A 19,473-nucleotide genomic window follows, 5' to 3' on the forward strand; every position below is an offset into this window, starting at 1 on the left:
TCTCTTCATACTCCGTTGTAGGAATTTTCCACTCAGCAGCAAACATTGCAGCCAGCTGTGCTGTCAATTCAAGTATATACTCACACGTGTACGGGCATTCAGAAACTTTCCCTCTCTCTTTACGCACTCTTTCTCCAACACTATGGCTGTGTTTATTCTGATCTTTTTTCACTAAATGGTCTTTTGACCAATCAGATCAGCTCTGAAACAGATCCGGTTTGAAAAGATCTGATGTTATGGGTCAAAAGACCAATTAGTGGGAAAAAAAATCTGAATTGGGCTTCCTGTCTAAACGCAGCCAAACACATTTTGGGCTTGTTCAACATTGTAGGCGCAGGCGACTGATCTACGAATCCTTTCGCACCATAAATAACTCCTCATTATTATTATTTGTAGATCCGTCAACATTTACCCACGATGCATCGTGGATTTGATGCTCTCGAACACGGCCATTGTCATACTGAACATGTAACGGCATTGTGAATTTACTTCCTGCCTGTCAGTCAACCGTACAGATTTATTTGGATCTCTATCCTTCCTCTCTCTGTTTTGCCCCAGGCTCATTAATGCAGCAAACCGCTCAGATGAAGTGACAAGAAATAAACATGGAAAAAGCCCTGCATTCTGTGGATAATTCCCCCATGACGGTTAAACAGGGGAACGTAAAGCCAAACACAGGGGCATGACTACCTGTCGCCCGCACCCCTTCCTCTCCCGCGTCACTTGTAAACAAGCAACAAGGAATTGACTCTGACAGTGGTACCCTCTCTTTGCCCGCACTCTCTCTCCTACACTCCTCTCCCGCTCTTTGTCACTTTCCATCTCTCCCTCCCTCTCCCATTCTACTCCCCCGCCATCCCTCTCGCTCGCATACACATAGGCTAAACACACACGTCTGCACACGTATAAGTCCATTACGCAAGAGTCTCCACTTCATCCCTTCTCGGGTGTCCTCAGCTCCACTCTGCCGGGTCAGGTGACATATAGGAACATGTAGGCTACACCACGCTGGAAAAGAGAAGAGGGGAGTGGGGATCCTTATAAAAGCCTTTGGCTGGGGCCTGAGCAGTGGGCGAGAACTAGTAGAGAATTAGGGGGGATAAAGGACACAAAAAATCTTAACGAGGGAAGGGAAGAGACTTCAGAAAAGGAGGTGGAGCAAGTAGGCCTCCTGAGGGGAAGGAGAGAGTTCTCAGAGATGGTAGTGCAAAGAAAAGGTTTGAAAAACAGGGTAACTCAGCATAACAAAGTAAGACAAGGAAACCAATTCAACTCCCTAGAGTTGTAAAAACTCACATTGAAAAGAGAGTGCAGAGTAAGAGAGATGATGCACTTGTGGCTGCAGCTCATCTTAGATAGCAGTGATTCAGTGCTGCTGTGTGTTTATGAGTGGGTTATGGGAATATGCTAGCCGGGGCATAAGGAGCTTAGATCCAGGAGGCCTCAGCAGGGGGCAGCCAGTGAGGCTATACTCTGCTTGCATCGATGGCCCAGGGAGAGAGAGGGTAAGCAGACAGAAAGATGAGAGGAAGCAGGCGGTCCTGGGACTGGGTCAGTGAGTGCGGACGTGCAGAGAGAGGTATGGGAAGAAAAGGGCGGGTAATGCCGGGATGAGCAGGAAGGATGCCGTGTCTGTCAGGTTACATCACGCCTACAACCTCTCCTGGCCATCTATTACATAACAGGGAGAGGGAGAGAAAGATGGAGAGCGAGAGAAAAAGTGCAGGTCTCTCCTATTGACTATGTTCTGTGGCTCTTTCTTGTTATCAGGACATGAGATGCCGCAAAAAAAAAAACAGCACTACTGTCAAATTCTACAATGAACCGCACATAGTTCACCGGGTCCCTGGCCCTGTGTAAACTGCAGTGTAAAGCAAAGTGTATGTGAGTGTGTTATGTCAACACAGTGTGTAAACCATAGAGATTACATTTACATTACATTTAAGTCATTTAGCAGACGCTCTTATCCAGAGCGACTTACAAATTGGTGCATTCACCTTATGACATCCAGTGGAACAGCCACTTTACAATAGTGCATCTAAATATTTTAAGGGGGGTGAGAAGGATTACTTTATCCTATCCTAGGTATTCCTTAAAGAGGTGGGGTTTCAGGTGTCTCCGGAAGGTGGTGATTGACTCCGCTGTCCTGGCGTCGTGAGGGGGTTTGTTCCACCATTGGGGAGCCAGAGCAGCGAACAGTTTTGACTGGGCTGAGCGGGAACTGTACTTCCTCAGTGGTAGGGAGGCGAGCAGGCCAGAGGTGGATGAACGCAGTGCCCTTGTTTGGGTGTAGGGCCTGATCAGAGCCTGGAGGTACTGAGGTGCCGTTCCCCTCACAGCTCCGTAGGCAAGCACCATGGTCTTGTAGCGGATGCGAGCTTCAACTGGAAGCCAGTGGAGAGAGCGGAGGAGCGGGGTGACGTGAGAGAACTTGGGAAGGTTGAACACCAGACGGGCTGCGGCGTTCTGGATGAGTTGTAGGGGTTTAATGGCACAGGCAGGGAGCCCAGCCAACAGCGAGTTGCAGTAATCCAGACGGGAGATGACAAGTGCCTGGATTAGGACCTGCGCCGCTTCCTGTGTGAGGCAGGGTCGTACTCTGCGGATGTTGTAGAGCATGAACCTACAGGAACGGGCCACCGCCTTGATGTTAGTTGAGAACGACAGGGTGTTGTCCAGGATCACGCCAAGGTTCTTAGCGCTCTGGGAGGAGGACACAATGGAGTTGTCAACCGTGATGGTGAGATCATGGAACGGGCAGTCCTTCCCCGGAAGGAAGAGCAGCTCCGTCTTGCCGGGTTCAGCTTGAGGTGGTGATCCGTCATCCACACTGATATGTCTGCCAGACATGCAGAGATGCGATTCGCCACCTGGTCATCAGAAGGGGAAAGGAGAAGATTAATTGTGTGTCGTCTGCATAGCAATGATAGGAGAGACCATGTGAGGTTATGACAGAGCCAAGTGACTTGGTGTATAGCAAGAATAGGAGAGGGCCTAGAACAGAGCCCTGGGGACACCAGTGGTGAGAGCGCGTGGTGAGGAGACAGATTCTCGCCACGCCACCTGGTAGGAGCGACCTGTCAGGTAGGACGCAATCCAAGCGTGGGCCGCGCCGGAGATGCCCAACTCGGAGAGGGTGGAGAGGAGGATCTGATGGTTCACAGTATCGAAGGCAGCCGATAGGTCTAGAAGGATGAGAGCAGAGGAGAGAGAGTTAGCTTTAGCAGTGCGGAGCGCCTCCGTGATACAGAGAAGAGCAGTCTCAGTTGAATGACTAGTCTTGAAACCTGACTGATTTGGATCAAGAAGGTCATTCTGAGAGAGATAGCGGGAGAGCTGGCCAAGGACGGCACGTTCAAGAGTTTTGGAGAGAAAAGAAAGAAGGGATACTGGTCTAGATAGAGGACTGATCTTTCTATATGTGCCATTATGGCATCTGTGACAGCATGGGCAGTGCCATTGAGGCAATCTCCATTTTGAAGTAGTCAATTTTCTTCTTCATGATTGGCTGATCCCTCCTGATGACCCGGTTGGACAGGACTCCAACAGAGTCACCAGGAGGCCTCAGCCAATGAAGTTGGAAGTCCCACCCTGTTGACTACACTAAAATGGTGGAAGCCCTCAAACGCACTGCCCATGATAATACTGCTGTTTGGCCACTAGAGGCCTCTTTCATTTTCTATGGTGTAAACTCTAGGCCCTGGCTACGAATATGGAGTTTTCGCCCTCCGCCCCACCCTTACAGAAACCTCTTTCTCAAAGCTTAGAATCCGGATCACGTTCTGCGCATGTTATTTTACACACACTATGTAGCTACTGCTCACACTCCACCTCCCTTTACGTTTCTCTCTTTACTCACCCTCTTCTGAAACATGGTGATGTAGCTATGGGATGGGCAACTTTGATGTGTGTGGGGGCCACCCACAATTGTATCCCCCCTCGTAATAGCAGTCCCCCTCTTGACAGAAAATATATTTTTTAATTACTTTCTAAAGTAAATTTCCTGCAATCCTACATATTTTGTCATGGGCCGGAGAGAAGATTTTGCAATTTTATAACTCAATTCATGCAATTCTACTCATTTTGCCATGGCGCGGTGATTCCCTGTGTCATCCTACACTGCTATGCCTATAAACAAGCACTGTTTAAATATGCTAGGTAGTAAATTATGAGACTCCTACTTTCAGTTCCATGACAGTCTATTGATCTCTAAAAGGACAGTGCAACTGATGAAGCTTACCTGAGATATCAGAGTATTCTTCTGCATTTAAGGTGAGCTCGTTCCCCTATGACAAAATGTGTAGAATTGCAGTAAATTAGCAGTTTTACATCATCCTTCTGGCCCATCAACTGTGCCACAAAAGCATGCTGAAGTTGCAAAGTCGACATCCATATTTATAAACACAGGGTTGCTACATTTATTGTTATTTGTGGTCGTAAACATTATTTAGAGTTAATTATATGAGGGGGGTAATTGATTTTACAGTACAAGGGGAGGGTCATGTGAAAATATTTGTAACATTGGGGAGGGGGGCACATTTTTTAAAATACCTTTAGTTTGACCGGCACCTACCCCCAGTAAATTTCGATCTGTCCCTTAGCAGATTATGGTATCTATTTCCCTTCTCTCTCCCCATTCATTGTATGTCTCACTGCTCTGTTCTATGCTGTTGTGTTTGTCTCTACTCAACCTCTTGTCTTAGTTGCCTATATGGCCTTTATTGAGATTAGACTAGACAGATTTGCATGCATAGTAAACTCTTGCATATTGTGTCTTTCTTGAAAAGAAGACAATATAGTATTATTGAGGTTTTGCTGTATATGATCTGTGTGTCCCATTTCTCTCTTCCTGGGTGTTACTGTGCATTTTGTCCCTTCAGTCACTCCATACCCAAAGCTAGAGATCCTCTACTGCCCTGAGCCTGGGGTTCCAGAATTCTAAAGGAGTCCTACAGGAGTCCAGTCTGCCTACAGCTCATCCATATGGAGATTTTGTTTTCATTTCTTAAAAGCATTTATTTTACTTGAACCAGTCTAGTCTAGTCAATTGTTAATTAAGGGAGGATGTTGCTGAGGAAATCTGATGTCTCTAAATGTGAATGGGAAGAACGAGTTATTTGATATGATTAAGATGTGAACTATGTTCGGTTAGTTTGGAATTCATTTCACAACCTTTTTTAAAAATCATAAGACACTTATTTGTTTATATTTCACTGTTAATATAATAGAACAAAAGTATAACATAAAAGGTTTTTGTGTCTTAAAATGACATGGTGAATTCGGAAAGTATTCAGACCCCTTGACTTTCTCCACATTTTGTTACGTTACAGCCTGTTTCTAAAACGGATTAAATCGTTTCCGCCCCTCAATCTACACACAGTACCCCCTAATGACAAAGAAAAAACAGGTTTTCAGAAGTGTGTGCAAATATATTTGGGGAAAAAACTGAAATATCATGTTTATTCAGACCCTTTACTCAATACTTTGTTGAAGCACCTTTGGCAGTGATTACAGCTTTGAGTCTTCTTGGGTATGGCGCTACAAGCTTGGCACCCCTGTAGTTGGGGAGTTTCTCCCATTCTTCTCAGCAGATCCTCTCAAGCTCTATCAGGTTGGATGGGGAGCGTTGCTTCCCAGCTATTTTCGGGTCTCTCCAGATATGTTCCATTGGGTTCACGTCAAGGCTCTGGCTGGGCCACTCAAGGACATTCAGAGACCTGTCCCGAAGCCACTCCTGCACTGTCTTGGCTGTGTGCTTAGGGTCGTTGTCCTCTTGGAAGGTGAACCTTTGCCCCAGTCTGAGGTCCTGAGTGCTCTGGAACAGGTTTTCATCAAGGATCTCTCTGTACTTTGTTTCATTCATCTTTCCCTCAATCCTGATTAGTCACCCAGTCCCTGCCGCTGAAAAACATCCCCACAGCATGATGCTGCCACCACCATGCTTCACCGTAGGGATGGTGCCAGGTTTCCTACAGATGTGACGCTTGGCATTCAGGATAATGAGTTCAATCGTGGTTTCATCAGACCAGAGAATCTCGTTTCATGGTCTGAGAGTCCTTTAGATGCCTTTTGGCAAACTCCAAGCAGGCTGTCATGTGCCTTAGTGGTTCAGTGCTGTAGAGTTGGTTGTCCTTCTGGAAGGTTCTCTCATCTCCACAGAGGAACTCTGTAGCTCTGTCAGAGTGACTATCAGGTTCTTGGTCACCTCACTGACCAAGGCCCTTCTCCTCCAATTGCTGTTTGGCTGGGCGGCCAGCTCTAGGAAGAGTCTTGGTGGTTCCAAACTTCTTCCATTTAAGAATGATGGAGGCCACTGTTCTTGGGGACATTCAATGCTGCAGACATTTTTTGGTACCCTTCCCCAGATCTGTAGCTCGACACAATCCTGTCTTGGAGCTCTACAGACAATTCCTTCAATCTCATGGCTTGGTTTTTGCTCTGACATGAACTGTCAACTGTGGGACCTTATATAGACAGTTGTGTGCCTTTCCAAATCATGTCCAATCAATTGAATTTGCCACAGGTTGACTCCAATCAAGTTGTTGAAACACCTCAAGGATGATCAATGGAAACCTGAGCTCAATTTCGAGTCTCATAGTAAAGGGTCTGAATACTTATGTAAATAAGGTACTTCTCTATTTAAAAATGTTTTTTTTCTTTTAATCTGTTTTCACTTCGTCATTATGGGGTATTGTGTGTAGATTTTTACAAATTTAATCCACTTTAGAATAAGGCTGTAATCTAATAAAATGTGGAAAAGGTCATGGGGTATGAATACATTTCGAATGCACTGTAGGATTCTAGTACAGATTTATTTCATGCTTTTAGAAAGAAAGGTGTTACGATTTTTTAGGGTTGTCTCGTCTGTATTTTGTTTAAATAAAAAATGATCGTCAAAAACCATTGCCAGGAATGTTCACTTAATTAAAAATAAACTGCTCAAGGCCCGGTTTCCCGATAGCAATGGCACTTAAGGCTTAAGAGTGTTTTAATGATGCATCTTTCCTACAACAGCCAATGAAATACATACGTTTCCCAAAACACCACGCAGAGAGAAAGTTTGCTAAGTGCGTCGTTGAGGCATGTGTCAATACTGATAGGATCGAAAGAAAGGCAACGCTGTTCTCAGATCAGCTTTCTCCATACAAATCTGACCTTAACATTAGAATTATTCCACAATACTGATGACAGATCAGCTCAACTGAGGCGGCTAATTCTAATGCTTACCCTATAACAATGCACTAAATCAAGATTTGGCACGTCATTGTACACTTGTTACACATCATGAAATGTATTAAGGTAAAACAAAAAAAAACAACAGACAGTAGCCTACAATTATCAAAATATAACTCAATTGAATGAACATGAAATTGAGTTCAATAATGTTTAATTATATAGGCCAACTGTATGTGTGGCTATTTATTTATATTTTAATGCAGTTATCTCTGATTCCATTTTAAGCATTAATTTAACATTTAATTTGTCCTTCGCTTGCTTAGCAATTGAAAAGACATTGGCAACTTTGTATTTGGTAGTCAACTTCGTTGTGATGTTATTGGCGGTCACAGAGACAGATAAACATCTTGATTCTTTGTTTAGCGCAGATCTTATTCCATCCCTTTACTTAGATTTGTGTGTATTAGGTAGTTGTTGTGGAATTACTTGTTGATGTTGCTGCACTGTTGGAACTAGAAGCACATGCATTTCGTTACACTCGCAATAACATCTGCTAACCATGTGTGTATGTGACAAATTAAATTTGATTTGAAGTAGTACATCCAATCACCGATTTGAAGAATGACTACAATTAAGGTCAGGTAGCAGTGTTGACCCCATTCAGAATGATAGAAAAAAATGTGCTCATGGAACAGCCAACAAGGCAGCATCCTAATGTATAAGTCACTGAGGCTGCTATTGCATCTGATCAGCCTGGCAGGAATAGAGCTTACCCACTGGATCATAGGCATCAGCCTATAAGGCACTTTTAACGGCTAATATGCCTGCAAGGAGCTTTTCCCATGAAACAGCCTACAAGGCAGCATTGTGACTTATCAGCCTCTAAAACTGCTATTGAGCATGCTCAAACTCTGAGGCTGAAAGCTAATCTAATCAGCCTGCCAGGAATGGAGTTCTGTACATGTAAATATTACCCATAAAACAGGAAGTGCCCATTATAATTATGCACATATCAGTTATGCAAGCTCACAACCAGCAAAACATAACTAGCTAGCTACAGTAGCTAACTAACACGACTACCTAGCTAACTGCTAGCTCACAAGACTAGCTAGCCAAGTGAGCTTCTAGCTAACAAACAGTCCGTGTAATATCAGTATAAAGTTGACTTAATTTTGAAAGATGCTAGCGATATTACATGTTTTACTCTATGCTTCAGCTTTCTGGATATGTTTGAACGTGGCTCGATGGCTCGTCGTTCCTTCATTCGATTGGTTCTGGTCTTGAGGGCGGCACGCAGCCTTGGAAACATTGTCACCTGTCAGGCGCTGTTCAGGGCTTAAATGCTCCACGAGCGTCCAGCTCGGGAATGGTTTTAGCACCACCAGGCGACAAAATTGAAGAACTACACCACACATAGTAATTTCCGGCAGAATCGGAAACGGTGTCATACTCCTTCATCAAAAAAAGTAATAGCGGCATGGCAGCAGCACCAGCTATCCACACTAAGACTGGTGATCGGATTTTGCCTTCAAAATAAAAGTCCACGGTAAAACGCTATGCATGTGATACAATATCAATATTTTTGTTGCAGCTTTGCAGAGCATAATGTTAAAATTATGTTAAAGAAATTATAACTACATGGGGGGAAAATGTAAACTAAAGAGAAATGTATTTTGGTTGTATTGCACAAACAACTTGCACTGTACAGGAAAAACAATATATTTTTTTTGTCCATGAAACCAGGGTCCAGTCTGCTCTTTAAAGTCCCTAGAATACAAGAGTTTGAACAAAAAGTTATGTCATAGGATGTGTTGCAGGACTTTTACTGTGGTATAACAGCTTACAGTGGGGTGCCTGGACAATGTGGTACAATGCAAATCATTGTATATGCATTACACATGGGCTTATAATAATTTTTAAAAACGATTATAGGTGCCCGCAGTAAAAGTATTGTAGAATACTCAGTAGGGTCAGTAGAATCCATATATGGTTTCATTTCATGGGGCACTGAATTGAGTTTTGCTGGCTTTTTACTCCACAAAATCATGGAATACATTTAGCCTAATAGAGCAAAAAATATTCTAGGTGGCTATGTAAAAGTTTTGTTGGGAATATAATATATTTTTATATTTCATGCACAGTTATTTGCATTGGAGGCATTTATTTGACCCTGGGACATGTTTTAAAACACATTAAATCAAATGTCACTTAAAAATGAGCAAATCTGAATAATTGTTAATGTTCAGAGAAGTATTTTTCATATTTCATGAATAAATACAGGTTATTGACACTGCTATACTATTACGTGGGGACTCTTATTTGACACATTCGCAAACTTCCGTGACCCGGATGTACTTTTTTAGTGTTGCTGACGAGACACCTACCAAAAAAAATGAATGCTGCTTTTTTCTTCTGAATACAAAACAGTCTCTTGGATAATGTCACACATCGGCGATAACGAGCTAGAACAACTGGAATACCTCTCGTTGGTATCCAAAGTGTGCACAGAACTCGACAACCATTTGGGGATAAGTGATAAAGATCTAGGTATGTAAAACTGAACTTTCAATATAATATTTGTTAGTTGGCAATACAATGGCTAACAGCTAGCGACGTGTTAGCTAGCAGCAACTCGATATCATCTGTCCAGTTGTTATCTTCCCGGGTAAACAAGCTAGCTATTAAACTAGCTAATGATTCTCACCAGCGTAGCTAAGTTAGGTAACTAACTAGTAAACCGTGGAGTTGAGTTTAGTCAGCTAATAATGTTACTAACAACGATGCGAACTTTCTCGCTGCCCCTAGCTGACATGCTAATTGTAGCCATCTTAGCGAGCAAATCAAAGCTACACTCGAAATGTTTAGGACTAGTTAACGTTACTTGGCTAATGTAGTTATTTTCTTTGCTGTTTTACAGCTGAGTTTGTCATCAGCCTTGCTGAAAAGCAACCAACATTTGATGGCTTCAAATCACTTCTGCTGAAAAATGGAGCAGAATTCACAGTAAGTTTCTCCAGTTTTCAAATCGACACATTCTTCTCTCCCCTGATCCTTAGTGTAAAAGAGAAAGTAGTGCACTGTTGTCTGTCAATATACCTGGTAAATGAATGGTTAATAAACAACTCTGAGGGGGGGGGGGGTCTATAAAATCTGTGATTTATTTTTTAAAATCTGAAAAGTACAATAGAGAGTCAAGAAAATGTTAAGTTCTGAGTCCATGTCAATGCTTAAATATTGTTTTAGGTCTGATTATTGTGTGTAATTCCACTTTAATTGGGCATCTGGCCCTTTAATTGCGCATCTAGCAAGTAAGGAATGTGCCATCTGTGCCGGTTTAGTGATGGTTCTGTACAGCTGCTGCTCATTTCATGGCAAAGTTAGCAAATAACAAGAAATATATATAAAACAATATGCTTACTCATGATATACTTCTGCCATACAAATTATATACACTACCTTTCAAAAGTTTGGGATCCCTTAGAAATGCCCTTGTTTTTGAAAGAAAAGCAAAAAAAAAATGGTGTCTATTTGAAATAACATCAAATTGATCAGAAATTCAGTGTAGACATTGTTAATGTTATACATGACTATTGTAGCTGGAAACAGGTGATTTTTAATGGAATATCTAAATAGGCGTACAGCGGCCCATTATCAGCAAACATCACTCCTGTGTTCCAATGGCACTTTGTTAGGCTAATTGATCATTAGAAAACCATTTTGCCATTCGAACACAGGGGTGATGGTTGCGATAATGGGCCTATTTAGATATTCCATTAAAAAAATATCCAGCTACAATGGTCATTTACAACTTTAACAATGTCTACACTGTATTTCTGAACAATTTGATGTTATTTTAATGGACAGAAAATGTGCTTTTCTTTCAAAAACAAGGACATTTCTAAGTGACCCGAAAACTTTTGAACTGTAGTGTACATCTGCCAGGTAAGCCGACTTTGCAGTTAACAGTTAATTGACAAGACTTTGGGGAAAGTATTTCTGTCAACCCACATCAACTGGCTACACACAGAGTGATAGACAAACACATGCACCACACAGACAGACGCTGGCAATATTGCTGGATATTAATTGGTAGATATTGTGTTAGATTTGGCTTTTTAAGCCAGTAGTGGCTAACCAGGGTTGGGATAATGTCAACGTTGTGTTGATTAGATAGTAGCTGGGAGCTTACGGGGTCTGATATTTGTGAGATTTGTTTATGACAGTTGTGCGGTGGAACACGTGAAAATTGCTTCTACTTTCAGAATTGTTTGGCAAGCTACTCATAGTTTGGCTGTGGGCTACTGGTAGCGCGCGATTGACCTGTTGGAGACCCCTGATCTAGATGGATGTTTATGGAACTGATATGTAGGCGTAACATTTATTTTCCATCTTTCAGGATTCACTCGTCGGCAATTTGCTCAGACTTATTCAAACGATGCGGCCTCCACCAAAGGCATCTTCAAGCAAAGGTATGTGAGCTGTATTCCACCTGTATCCTCTGATGTGATGTGTGCTTTTCACTTAGCGCACATTTTTGAAGGTATGGGCTATGTGCACTCTGTGTCCAAAACATTAAGAGCACCTTCCTAATATTGAGTTACACCTCACCCTCAGAACAGCCTCAATTAGTCAGGGCGTGGAGTCTTCAAGGTGTCAAGCATTCCACAGGGATGCTGGCCCAATTCTTCCCAGAGTTGTCAAGGTGGCTGGATGACCTTTGGGTGATGGACCATTCTTAATACACACGGGAAACTGTTGTTCGTGAAAAACCCAGCAGCGTTGCAGTTGACACACACCGGTACATCTCACACCTACTACCATACCCTGTTCAAATACACTTGAATATTTTGTCTTGCCCATTCACCCTCTGAATGGCACACATACACAATCCATGTCTCAATTGTCTCATGACTTAAAAATCCTTCTTTAACCCGTCTCCTCCTCTTCATCTACATCATCTACACTGACTGAAGTGGATTTAACAAGTGACGTCAAAAAGGGATCATAGCTTTCACCTGATCAGTCTGTCATGGAAAGGGCAGGTGTCCTTGATGTGTTGTACACTCAGTGCATGTGCTATTGTTACAATGTTGTGGGCTTGATATGCTGAGTTGCTGACCCTTTACTCTGTGATTTTAGCCTTTGAACCTGTGGTCAAGCAGAAGAGTGACAAGGACAAACTGAAGGAATTGTTTCCTGCATTATGCAGGCCAGACGATCCTGTTCCCAAGGTACGTTTTGTTGTTGTTATAACCTGGTTAATTCGCAGGTGAAATGTATATTATAGGCTATACTTTGTGGTTGACTTTGACCTGCTGACGTTTGGCCTACCGTTTCGGACCCCCTCCCCCCAAGGCCATATTGGATGAAGACGATGTGAAGATCGCCGACGCTGCCATGAAGGAGTTGGAGATGTTCATGCCCAGTGTGAGCAGATCAGACTCAAAGAGCAAGAGCAGGTAACGGGCTTCCACCAGTAAAATTCTTATTGGTTTCAAGTGCAACGTTTTTCTCAGTTGTTACATAGGTTGCAGCTCTTATGTGACCTGTTTTGTGTTTCTCAGGTCGGACAAAAAGAGGAGGCACAGCAGAAGTCGGAGCCGAGACCGGGACAGGAGGCGGCGTCACCGTTCTCGTTCCCGCTCACGCTCTAGGTCTCGCTCTAGGGACCGGGACCGCCAGAGAGAGAGAGACCGTGAGCGGGACCGCGACCGTGGTAAGAAACGTGCGTCTCGCTGGAGTGAGCGCAGTCGTACCCCCAGCCCCCACAGAGACCGAGAGAGGGACACAAAGGACGGCTCTGACCGGTGGAAGGACAAACACGTGGACCGTCCACCACCAGAGGAGCCTACTGTAGGGGACATCTTCAATGGCAAAATCACCAGCATCATGCAGTTTGGCTGCTTCGTGCAACTGGAAGGGCTGAGGTCAGTAAATCAGTTGGGTTAATGCTATGTCGAAGGTCATTAGTTCAATAGTAATGGATCTAGTTTGTGTTTGAACTTGGTTTGCTTTTGAGTGGCCAGTGTTGAAAGCCTTATTTGTTTCGCATTGTAGGAAACGCTGGGAGGGCTTAGTCCACATCTCCGAGCTGCGCAGAGAGGGACGCGTTGCCAATGTGGCTGATGTGGTCCAGAAAGGTCAAAGGGTCAAGATCAAGGTGCTGTCCTTCACTGGCTCCAAGACCAGTCTCAGTATGAAGGTGAGGCGGGAATGAAGTCAAAGCCTACGGTCCTTTGGGTGTGTTATACGAAATGGAGCAAATGTGGTTTCATCTCATCTCTCAACAAGCTCTGATAATCATGTTGGCCAAAAAAAAAAAGGATTTTGAAACTTTTGGAAAGGACTATGAAATACCTTTCTGAATTATTGAAACACTTGTTCCCCTCTTGGTTTCCAGGATGTAGACCAGGAAACAGGGGAGGACCTGAACCCCAACCGGAGGAGGAACCAGGGCCCTGATGGTGAGGAGGAGAAAATCATGAGGAACCCCGACCGCCCAACCAACCTCAACTTGGGCCACGCCCCAGAGTTGGAGGACGACACACTGGAGCGCAAGAGGCTGACCAAGATATCTGACCCCGAGAAGTGGGAGATCAAACAGGTATGTGTACACGCGTAGCTTATCAAGACATCGTGGCTGTTGTTTTAATGTCATTTTGATCTAATCATGCTCTTTTTTAAAATGATTTGCCCTCAGATGATTGCTGCCAATGTTCTTTCTAAAGAGGAGTTCCCTGACTTTGATGAGGAGACCGGTATCCTCCCCAAAGTAGATGACGAAGAAGGTAAAAACATGTCTTTTGTTATTGTGTATAGAAAACCGGTGTCGGCTGAGATTCACATCAGTGGGTTGGGTTCTGAATAGCTTTGTGTCTTTCTTTCAGACGAGGACCTGGAGATTGAGCTGGTGGAGGAGGAGCCTCCGTTCCTGAGAGGACACACTAAACAGAGTATGGACATGAGCCCTGTCAAGATTGTCAAGGTATGTTCCCGTGTGGCCTTGACCATCCTACTTTCATCGCAATTTTGTTTGACTGTTTTCATCCTTTTTTTAGTAGTGTGAACCAATGCAGCCCTCTCTGTTTCCCTTTGTCAGAATCCAGACGGCTCGCTGTCCCAGGCAGCCATGATGCAGAGTGCTTTGGCTAAGGAGAGGAGGGAAGTGAAGCAGTGTCAGCGAGAGGCCGAGATGGACTCCATCCCCATGGGCCTGAACAAACACTGGGTAGACCCCCTGCCTGACGGTAAGTCAGTGTGGAAGCATACAGTAATCCAAAACCCAGCCCAGTCTGAGCCACGACCGCCTACGCCAGGCTTCCTCCAGTGTAGCAGCAGTAGCCCTCAGGGTTAGCAGGGCTGGAGATGGTTATCTGCTTTCCTTTAGCATCCTAACAGGCCGGATAGAGTGGCCTGTTGTAGTGTGCTGTGTCCTAAATGACCCAGGGTGGTACCTGCCAGGGATGGATGTTAAAGTGAATGAAATATGACCTGGAATTACTTACAATATGAGTGAAATAGTTTTCCTTCCCAGTTTTTATTACGTATGTTAAAAAGCAGCTTTCCTGTGTTGGAATGGTGTGGGTGTATACTGGTCATTAGAAATATTCAATCGAGTAGACCGCTGATTGGCTAGCTCATCCTCCTCTAGACCACTGATTGGCCAGCTCATCCTCCTAAGGAGCATGATATACTCTATAAGGAAATGGCAAGCAATTTTGAAGCGGTCTGTTGGATGTGGGAGTTTTGTTTAGGAGGAGTTAACAACATTTATGTGGGTATGAGTTAACAGAATATTAACTTTTAAAAGTACAATTTTCACTGCACAGTTACTTTAAATATCGTTCCAATTCATCTGCGACGGCAGGTAGCCTAGTGGTTAGAGTGGGTAGCCTAGTGGGTAGCCTAGCCTAGTGGTTAGAGCATTGGACTAGTAACCGGAAGGTACAAATCTGTCGTTCTGCACTTGAACAGGCAGTTAGCCCACTAGGCCATCATTGAAAATAAGAATTTGTTCTTAACTGACTTGCCTAGTTAAATAAAGGTAAAAAAAAATGTGTATATATATATATTAAACACACAACCTCTTACACAGTTGATGGGAGACAGATTGCAGCCAACATGAGAGGCATCGGCATGATGCCAACTGACATCCCGGAGTGGAAGAAACATGCCTTTGGGGGCAACAAGGCCTCTTATGGCAAAAAGACAGCGATGTCCATCCTGGAGCAGAGAGAGAGCCTGCCCATCTACAAGCTGAAAGAGCAGCTCATACAGGTTTGTGCAACCGTTAGCATCTGTTACCTTGCTGGTTATTTTTACGTCAACATCAACCGTTTTTTAATCATTTCCTGCCATCTGATTTTGCTCACAGCTGTACTCTACTATTACAGGCTGTCCACGATAACCAGATCCTGATTGTTATTGGAGAGACTGGCTCTGGGAAAACCACCCAGATCACCCAGTACCTGGCCGAGGCAGGCTACACCACTCGGGGGAAGATCGGCTGCACTCAGCCCCGTCGTGTGGCAGCCATGTCTGTGGCCAAGAGAGTCTCTGAAGAGTACGGTTGCTGTCTGGGCCAGGAGGTGAGTGATCGCTCCACACTGCATATATCTTAACACACGTGACCATGAGGCGATGTCTAACACATCTGATTGCAGAACAATGCTGATTTTAGTGATTTCTATCTTCGTTCATCCACTCCAGGTTGGATACACCATTCGTTTTGAGGACTGCACCAGCCCTGAGACAGTGATTAAGTACATGACGGATGGTATGTTGCTGAGAGAGTGTCTGATAGATCCGGACCTTGGCCAGTACGCCATTATCATGTTGGATGAGGCCCACGAGAGGACCATCCATACCGACGTACTCTTTGGTCTGCTCAAGAAGGTATACCAGGGCCTCGTTTTCACCTTGACTTGAGGCTCTAAACATCTCTACAATGTCAAGGAGACACAAACACCCTTCTCCTCTCTCTCTTTCAGACGGTGCAGAAACGCACGGACATGAAACTCATTGTGACTTCGGCCACACTTGATGCCGTCAAGTTCTCTCAGTACTTCTACGAAGCGCCCATCTTCACCATCCCAGGGCGTACCTACCCAGTGGAGGTGCTCTACACCAAAGAGCCGGAGACAGACTACCTGGATGCCAGTCTCATCACTGTCATGCAGATCCACCTGACTGAGCCCCCAGGTATGGTTTTAACGTTGTTTTTTTTATATCTAGTCTATAGTCAAACTGTAATTCAAAGTCGTTGACCTAAATGAAAATCCATTGCTCTAAAATGTCAGGTTGAGATTCAACCTTGATTGTCAACAGATGTCAACCTTCACTTTGTCCTCTGTCACTTCTTCTTTGCAGGTGATGTCCTGGTGTTTCTGACGGGCCAGGAGGAGATTGACACCGCTTGTGAGATCTTGTATGAACGGATGAAGTCACTGGGACCTGAAGTGCCTGAACTCATCATCCTACCGGTCTACTCCGCCCTGCCCAGCGAGATGCAGACCCGTATCTTTGACCCTGCTCCCCCCGGCAGCAGAAAGGTCGTCATTGCCACTAACATTGCTGAGACGTCTCTGACCATCGACGGTATCTACTATGTGGTGGACCCAGGCTTTGTGAAGCAAAAGGTGTACAACTCCAAGACTGGTATTGACCAGCTGGTGGTGACCCCCATTTCACAGGTAGGCTGGTTATATTCAAAATGTTTCCCACGTTGTAACCCCTCGGCCTGTCTAAATCCCTTTGCGTACCTTGCAATTAGGATTTAGTATACTAAGGGCTTCAATGTAACCTCTCTGTTCAATGTATCTTCTCTGTTAGGCCCAAGCCAAGCAGCGGGCTGGAAGAGCTGGAAGAACTGGTCCAGGGAAGACCTACAGGCTGTACACAGAGAGAGCCTACAGAGACGAGATGCTCACCACCAACGTGCCTGAGATCCAGAGAACTAACTTGGCCAGCACGGTGCTGTCTCTCAAGGTATGCACACAGTAACAAAAGTGGCAATCTTCACTGATTATATATACTTGTCTGCGCAGACCTACTCATCCGGTGTCACCCTTTCACCTCCTTCTCTCCTTACTTTCTTCAGGCTATGGGCATCAATGACCTGCTGTCGTTTGACTTCATGGACGCGCCACCCATGGAGACGCTGATCACGGCCATGGAGCAGCTCTACACTCTGGGGTCTCTGGACGACGAAGGGTTGCTCACTCGCCTTGGACGCAGGGTAAGATGGAGTTTAGAGCCCCAAAAAAAGGAGACGATTGTTAAGAAACGTGACAGTGAGGAATCACGACCAACTAATGAATCCTTCCCATCTCGCTCTGTCAGATGGCAGAGTTCCCTCTGGAGCCCATGCTGTGTAAGATGCTGATCATGTCCGTCCACCTGGGCTGCAGTGAGGAGATGCTCACCATCGTCTCCATGCTGTCTGTGCAGAACGTCTTCTACAGGCCCAAGGTACAGCAAATCACTGGACTCATAAACACTGAAATAGGGTTCTATCGCTCCTCTGGGAATCCTGATTAGATGTTGTTTTCTTTGCAGCACAGGTTACTGTTGTGTTGAGGTTTACCGTTATGGGTGGAGAACTCACTGAGGCAGTTCTACTGTGTGCCGTTGTTTACCTTTTGGTGACTAACAGTCCTTTTTATTCTCTGTGTCTCAGGACAAGCAGGCCCTGGCTGACCAGAAGAAGGCCAAGTTCCACCAGGCCGAAGGAGACCACCTTACCCTGCTGGCTGTGTATAACTCCTGGAAGAACAACAAGTTCTCCAACCCTTGGTGCTACGAGAATTTCATCCAGGCCCGCTCCTTGCGCAGAGCCCAGGACATCCGCAAACAGATGTTGGGCATCATGGACAGGTAGTACCCGCTATCCATTCGACAATGGAGTTAATTGTACGTCTGACAGACACCTCACAGGACATCTTCTCACACAAACCCAAAACACTTTTTGACCTGTTTTCAGACATAAACTGGACGTGGTGACTTGTGGAAAGGCCACAGTGCGTGTACAGAAGGCCATCTGCAGTGGTTTCTTCCGGAACGCAGCCAAAAAGGATCCCCAGGAAGGCTACCGTACCCTCATTGACCAGCAGGTGGTGTACATCCACCCCTCCAGTGCCCTGTTCAACCGCCAGCCTGAGTGGTGAGTCAACACTCTTTTCTGATAACCATGGGGACTAAAGGATTAGTCACTAGTTTTCCATTGAATGTCAACTGTTACTGAGACATCTTGGACATCCTTATCCTCTTGCCCCATAGGGTGGTGTACCACGAGCTGGTGCTGACCACGAAAGAGTACATGAGGGAAGTGACCACCATTGACCCACGCTGGCTGGTAGAGTTCTCACCGGCCTTCTTCAAAGTGTCCGACCCCACACGCCTCAGCAAACAGAAGAAGCAGCAGCGCCTCGAGCCCCTCTACAACCGCTACGAAGAGCCCAACGCTTGGAGAATCTCCCGCGCCTTCCGTCGGCGCTAGAATGTCTATTCTGTATCTCCACACAAAGGAAGAGATGGACACAGTCCTGTATCAGTTAGTAGAGAAATACTGTGGAGAGACATTGTGCCTGTGCCAACAGGCCTCACTAACTCTTACTTATTGGTCAAGCTGGGGCATTGTCTACTTGTTTTAGACGTGTAAATGATGTGTTTTGTGTCAGGCTCAGCTGATTTTATTCAACCACTCATTTTGATCTGAGGTATTGGTCGGCCTAATTCTCTCTTGATCTGTATAGAAGACGACTAGCAAAGCGAGACGGTTAAGGGGCCAAGTCATTGCCTCCCCTGTCCTTACAGGCTTATTTGGGTAATATGAGTCAATGTCTCATCCCCATGTGGAGAATCAATCTTCTATCTGAGCATCAAGGACAACAAAGCTGTTTTTATTTGTTCGTTTTACTTGAATTTCACATCTGACCTGTGGTGAAACTTCAGAAAATGACAAATTTGAGTAGGAAGGTGACTGGGTAGTAATTTGAAAAGTTGGTGAATGTCTTTGTCTCAGAGCACTGTTCTCCTAAAACAGAATTTATCTTTTATAGTAGGCTATCTTTTATAAAACGAAGGGAAATGGATGGAACTATGTACTCGGATATTGTCTTTATTTAGCTTTGAGTGATTGTTTCACTGTGCTAATGTACTCCTTACACGTTCTGCCCTCATTAAATATTGTATTGCTCTCATTGTTGTCAATGTTTCATTTAGAAAATGTAATTGGCAGCCACACTGGTGTAGGTTAAAATGGTCATATTGACAATGATTTTAGCCCCACCCGGTGAC

General features: G+C 44.7%; 1 protein-coding gene across 1 annotated transcript; it reads left to right on the plus strand.

The window, feature by feature from the left end:
* Positions 1 to 9,500: 9,500 nt before the first annotated feature.
* Positions 9,501 to 19,376, plus strand: LOC118367117 (ATP-dependent RNA helicase DHX8). The gene is made up of 22 exons (XM_035750183.2): positions 9,501 to 9,723; positions 10,094 to 10,179; positions 11,573 to 11,645; positions 12,316 to 12,407; positions 12,532 to 12,635; positions 12,741 to 13,103; positions 13,234 to 13,378; positions 13,577 to 13,780; positions 13,877 to 13,964; positions 14,064 to 14,161; positions 14,276 to 14,423; positions 15,272 to 15,453; positions 15,570 to 15,764; positions 15,886 to 16,071; positions 16,167 to 16,377; positions 16,546 to 16,868; positions 17,008 to 17,163; positions 17,276 to 17,413; positions 17,518 to 17,646; positions 17,855 to 18,051; positions 18,158 to 18,337; positions 18,454 to 19,376. The coding sequence occupies exons 1-22, from the start codon at positions 9,573 to 9,575 to the stop codon at positions 18,671 to 18,673; spliced, it is 3,669 nt and encodes a 1,222-aa protein (XP_035606076.1). The 5' UTR covers positions 9,501 to 9,572; the 3' UTR covers positions 18,674 to 19,376.
* Positions 19,377 to 19,473: the final 97 nt, after the last annotated feature.

Source organism: Oncorhynchus keta, chromosome 3 (assembly GCF_023373465.1).
Source record: "Oncorhynchus keta strain PuntledgeMale-10-30-2019 chromosome 3, Oket_V2, whole genome shotgun sequence".
In the NCBI taxonomy this organism is placed as follows: Eukaryota; Metazoa; Chordata; class Actinopteri; order Salmoniformes; family Salmonidae; genus Oncorhynchus; species Oncorhynchus keta.

Coding starts and splice junctions, on each gene's coding strand:
- LOC118367117 (XM_035750183.2), top strand. CDS start 9,573: ATGCTGCTTTTTTCTTCTGAATACAAAACAGTCTCTTGGATAATGTCA. Junction 16,072..16,166: donor TCTTTGGTCTGCTCAAGAAG/GTATACCAGGGC, acceptor TCTCTCTTTCAG/ACGGTGCAGAAACGCACGGA. Junction 17,164..17,275: donor GCACGGTGCTGTCTCTCAAG/GTATGCACACAG, acceptor TACTTTCTTCAG/GCTATGGGCATCAATGACCT.